General features: G+C 39.6%; 1 protein-coding gene across 1 annotated transcript in view; it reads left to right on the top strand.

Annotated features, from left to right (window-relative positions):
* Positions 1-1,063: 1,063 nt before the first annotated feature.
* LOC107660652 (obscurin-like protein 1) overlaps positions 1,064-6,034 on the top strand; it is a 33,071-nt gene continuing 28,100 nt past the window's right edge. Inside the window, exons 1-4 of the mRNA XM_016450040.1 lie at positions 1,064-1,400; positions 3,212-4,101; positions 5,153-5,156; positions 5,240-5,548. Of these exons, the coding sequence (XP_016305526.1) occupies positions 3,313-4,101; positions 5,153-5,156; positions 5,240-5,548 (1,102 nt within the window). The 5' untranslated portion in view covers positions 1,064-1,400; positions 3,212-3,312. The remainder of the gene's footprint in view (positions 1,401-3,211; positions 4,102-5,152; positions 5,157-5,239; positions 5,549-6,034) is intronic.

Below are 6,034 nucleotides of genomic sequence, written 5' to 3' on the forward strand. Positions count from 1 at the left end.
AGCAAATCACATTCATAAAGAAAGCTTTTACTCAAACTTCTTGTTTTAACGGAAAATACGTCAACATGGAAGACAACTGGGCTTGTCTTGTGATTTCACCGGGTCTTTATCAGCAAAGCATAGCTATTAACAGATTCTCAAATGTTGTTTTTACAATTATTCCTTTTGCACAGTCCATATTGCAACAGGTTGCAACACATAAAGAAACGACGCACTTGCTAATATCTTCTTTAGCAGCTGGTGGAATTTGGATGTTTCAAAAAGAGGACCGCTAATCCCTGCAGGTTTTCACAAAGTGGCTTGTACAAACCGTTTCATTGCCAGGATGCTGGTTTCAGGGTTCAGGGTAAGATCAGATTACTTCCAATGGCTGAAATCAGAGGAGGCAGCGTTGAGCCTGTGAGACGTGAGCCTCTAAACAGCTGAGGGGTCACTGCTCTCTGTGTTCACCCTCACACATTCATAAGCCGAATCAGGCGTGCATGCAACTCCCCTCTGGATCTGTTCTTTGAACGCTTCGTTTTTAGATATTTCCACAAAGGCATTTCACAGTTTCTCAGTTTATTTAAGGACAATTCGCTGTACCTTCTCTGACAATTAAATGCATTATGCATTTCGAAATAACACTATCGGCTATGTCACACCAGTTGCATCAAATGTTGTTGTCGTTGTTTTTAAACAGGCCAGAGTACGTGTGATCAGCATACTTGTCTTAGTAATTTGAAGGGCTACACCTCTGCTAAGGCTGATGACAGATCCCATAAAATTATGGCCATTACCAGGAATCCTCTGCAGTCTCTGAATGCTTTTGGATGGCCACGCTGGCACTGATGCCACAAACAAAAAGATCTGAACATTCAACTAAATGCTGAAAGTTTTCAGGAGGCCAGAAGGCTACTGCCCTTCTCTTTAAGTTTTATTGCAAGGTCTCAAGTAAGTCAAGCAATCTGCTCAGGACGAGCCATCCAACCTATCTTTAGCCACTGCGAGCAAGTGAATGGAGAGCCTGACTTATCTTCACTGCTGTCATCGAGGCTGCCAGTATTTTTAGGGGACAGCAGCAGCTGCAAAAGCATTTAACGGACTTCTACGAACAATGACACTAGGGGTGTCTCAGGACTAAACGCCACAGAGATTGTGGGACTGCTGGAGCGTTCAAAGGAAAGCTGTCTGATCAGGCTAAAATCATCTTAAAAGGGGCATGTAAAAGCTTTGGCATAATGGGCAGGTGACACTGGCTAGATGTTAATGAGGAGGACTTACCGCAACAAATTTACCAAAGTGGAAAAGGATTATTCTTTTAAAAAAAACACTACCGCTGGAAGTGAGGGCCAGTGAAGCAGGAGAAGCTGGTTGCCACGGAATGCATATTGACAGTTGTCTCTAAGGACTAAAGAGAGGTAGGATATGTTTGTTACAAAGTGCAGTTTCCCTGAGGTCAAAGGTCAGTCTAATTAAATTAGGAGCACAAACAGGAGGTTAATCTCCTTTGAAAGTCCTAAGGGAAATTGTCGATGCTATACATTTAAACCTTTAACATTAATTCCAATTGGTGATATAATAAGAGTATCTTCCCTGTTTGTTTCTTTCTGATACGAGTTCTTTAATGTTGACTTTATCACGGAACATCTGAACACCTGTTTTCTTCATTCGGACAATACAGTATATACACTTTGCAGTGGATATATAGAGTATATAGTAATAGGGTTAGTGTGCTCTAGGGAGATTTTTATAAGGTAGTTTTTGTGTTACTTATATCATGTGTTGTTCTCTTGTTTGTAGCGTAGCACAAACCTCAATGTGTAGCATGATGAATAACCAGCAGATGTTTAAGGTTCTGAAGAGGACACCAGATCGTTTTCCTGAAGTTCGCTGTGCGTCATAGATTCCCAGGACTAGCGATTCATGTGTTCTGCCATCCTAAAACAGATAAACTAGCTCTGGCGTATAAACACTTCAGAGGCCAAACATGCAGCATGATTGAAATTGAGAAGCCACACATAAAAAAAATCATATAAGGGCATATTAAACCAACATGGTCTGGATTGCTTCATATGCAACAGAGGATATTTTCAGAGGAAGATATCACTTAAAAGTACAGAGCAAGTGTTTCTTTCTTGAAACGAATGACAAACAAACTAATTTTGACAATGACATTTAACACCTAAATTTGTCACTGCATTTGCTAAAAGGAGTGTGAGAGAGGCATAGCATATTTGACTGAGAGGTCCCCATGGGGTGTGTCCTGTGTGAGTGTGTGAGACCTGTGTTGTATGTGCACGCGTGCTCTGTAGTGTGCTTTGTGATACCTGACACATGCCCTCTCACAGGTCTTTATTTAGGGCATACTATATAAAGCACGTTCCCATTGAAATACAGCACCAGCTGTGTTAGTTATGTGTTGTGGTCGCTGTTGCAGTATGGCTAAAAGATGTTTCACCACTTCTCACACAAGGCATAATATCTAAGAAAGTTCTGGCCATTAATACTCTGGTGTACTAGAAGCCTTTCTCTCTGAGGAGAGCCTACACCATCAAATGTTGTTAGTACACATACCAAAACTCAATTAGTTTTTAATGAGCCTGTATAATTTAGCAGATTGTTGACAATTTGAGAAATAGCTGAAGCAGTTTTTCAAAATTATTGGGACATGAAAAGTTTGGTTGTTCATTTTTCATTTTCTGAAAAGACAAATACAGTTAGACAATTAATGCTATGAACAGGTAAAGTCGAACAAACACTGAACTATATTACTTTAGTAAATGATGGCAGAAGTAATTTGTCAGATCCAGTGCCAAATCTACTTCTGCTTTTAAGTAGAATGAAAAATATAATAATTATGATTTACATGTATATAAATGAGCAAATAAAGTTGTATTCATCTGTAATGAGTACTGACAAATTGCTGAAAAACCACACATTCTGTACATTCATTAATTTCATTTCAATTCAATGATTTACTGTCTGACTGATTATATAGATATTGGTGAACGTTCAAATTTCCTCCTAGTTAAAAATGTAGTCATATGGATTTCTTTAACATGCATAATTCTGCATCCTGTTTGCTACCTCAATTCAAATTCAGGATTTTGACTGGAATTTAAAAGGCATTCAACTTGATATTTATAGCACATACTGTATGTATTATATAAATAATGTATGAAACTGTTGGTTATTATCAGAGCATGAATTAAATGTAATTTTCTTTCAGAGACTTGATAAACAGCCGGACAATAAAATTCTTCCAAAGTAATATAGAGACTGAATGCCTGTAGCCTGTCAATCTGAGTGGAGGTTGGCAAGTGAGCAGGGATGGATGTGTTTGGAGGAGCGCCACGGTTCCTGGCCTACCCTCGTCCTGTGGTAGTACAAAGTGGCACAGATGCAGTTCTGAAATGCCAGATTGGCGGGGATCCCAGACCAGCAGTTATATGGGAGAGAAACAATGAGAAGATTCATGCAGAGGGCAGATACCGGGTGTTTGAGGATGGCAATGTCTATAACCTTATCATAACTTCTGTGACAATGGAGGACAGCGGGCAATACATCTGCAAGGCCAAGAACTGCATTGGAGAGACTTACGCAGCAGCCACTTTGAAAGTAGAAGGTGAAGCACAGGAGATGGAATTTCGGGAGGAAAACAAGCCCCGCTTCCTCATCAAGCCCCTCTCGACTAGAGTTGGACGAGGAGAGGATGCCGTGTTCTCCTGTAAGCTGTGGGGAAACCCTAGACCAGAAGTGATGTGGGAGAAGGATGGCAAGAAGTTGAATGAGATCTTTGAAAGCACACATTTCGCCATCAGCTATCAGGATGGAGGATGGTTCCAACTAAAGATTTTCAAGACAAGAGCACCAGATGGAGGGGTGTACACATGTAAGGCCAGGAATGAATTTGGAGAGAGTCTGGCAGGGGCTGTGCTGTTGGTGGATGCTGGACCAGGACATGAAGATGAAGGGAACCGTAATGGATACACTAATGGCCACTGGAAAGCACATCAGGGAAAACAGAGAAGTGGTAGGCAGGTTGCGACAAGGCTGAAAGATGACCCACTGCCAAACTCAGCCAAAGTGAAAATGTTTGCAGTGACAGAAGGGAAACATGCAAAGTTTCTATATATATATATACAGTATATAGAAATTTGGCATAAACTTAATATGGCCTGTACAATTAAGGATCCAGTTGCCATCTGTTGTGTTGAGCATTTGGTACTCTAATCAACGGTTACTTTTATGATGATTTAGTTGTATGAAATGCATCAAGGGAGCTTTAAAATTACCTGACCTGGCCAAACTCATTAACATGAAATAGATTCCACCCAGTCCTATATCTGCAAAGTCACTTAGGCTTTGAAAGGCCTGAGGCTCACACATGTGATAGAAATCTCTGGAGGCAAGCTCATATTTCTCACATGGACCATCAAACAGTCAAAACTGATTGCTTTGCATGACTATATTGTATCAGAGCCAGGCAACTCCATAAAGCTCAAAAGGCTTTCAAGTCACCAGGTCTAAACTGAAGGTATGACTACTAAAGCAAGTATTAACAAGACAAAAATAATTATTATAATACTGTCAGGGATATCATATACTCTGTAAGACATAATTCTTAAAGCTATATACTTTTTAGTAAGGTACAATAAAAAAGACAAAACATGAAAAAGATCATAAGAAACAACATTTCTAAAATGTTAAATCATAAGTTTTCATGAATTTTATCTTGAAGGTAAGCTTAACTGCACCGGCAAATTTTTGGAATTTTTCCCACTTTTTTTAAATCTTATGCAGGGTTGCTTCTCAAGTAGATATTTTAAACAAGAACATTAGACAAAATATTCATTTCAGTATAACTAGTATACCAATTACTTTCTTAAATGTAATAGTATAACAGTATGAAAACAACATCATTACTGATTTTAGATTACCTCATTAACACATTAGGAAATACTTTGAATTTCTAAGCATGAATATCTATGCTGGTCGAGGCTAATATATGCAAATCATGGTCTTTCTGGTTGAAGCTGGTCTATCAAGGCAGTCTTGATGGTTGGTTAGTTAGTCAGTTAGTTAGTTAGTTAGTTAGTTAGTTAAAAAGCATGATGAGGACATCAAGCACATCACAATCCAAAACATAACATACGCTGGTCATTGTTAGCGGGGTAGGTATTTGATATTTTGCAACTGCATCTCTGCAGAGATAATGCAGATCTATCCATTACTGACATAAAAAACACATTTTAAGAACTTTCCTTTTTGGGCTCTTTCCATCTTGTAACAACAGAGCCACCTGTCCGATTTAAGCAACCACTTAATGACTTGCAAGTATGGGAGAGAGACTTGGCTGTTCTTGAGTGTGAAGTTCCTGAGGACTCTGTTCCAATCACGTGGTACTTAGAAGACAGACGACTACAGCCTGGAGCCAAATATGGGATGGAGGAGTGGGGGACAAAGCGACGACTCACAATTCGTGATATTGCAGTTGATGACGATGGGATATATCTCTGTGAGATGGCTGATGGGGGCAGAAGCATTGCTGAGGTAGCAGTCAAAGGTAAAAAAAAAAAAAAACATCAACAACTTCTGCCTGCAGCTGTATAACTTAATTAACTTAAATGAAATGTACCCTTGATGTACTTAATGTAAACTTGCTCTTGAAGGTACCATTGTAAGAAAGCTGCCACGAAAAGTTGACGTTCTGGAGGGGGAAAATGCAGCCTTCTGTGTGGAAGTGGAGGAGGAGGAAATGGACATTCATTGGTACAAAGATGGAACAGAACTAAGGGAGACCCATCAGACAGAAATATTATGGAGGAAAGATGGGAGACTTATCTTGTCTGGGAGACGGTATCTTTTGTATGAAGACAGAGAGGGTTACTTCACACTTAAAGTTCTCTACTGCAAACAACAGGACAATGGAGTTTATGTCTGTTCTGCCTCAAACACTGCAGGGCAAACCCTGAGTGCTGTACACCTTTTCATCAAAGGTAAGAGTCATTTGACTTGGGATACGATCCATGCAGATCAATACAAGTTATCT

The sequence above is a fragment of the Sinocyclocheilus anshuiensis genome, unplaced genomic scaffold (assembly GCF_001515605.1).
Source record: "Sinocyclocheilus anshuiensis isolate Anshui unplaced genomic scaffold, SAMN03320099.WGS_v1.1 scaffold627, whole genome shotgun sequence".
NCBI classification, from domain to species: Eukaryota; Metazoa; Chordata; class Actinopteri; order Cypriniformes; family Cyprinidae; genus Sinocyclocheilus; species Sinocyclocheilus anshuiensis.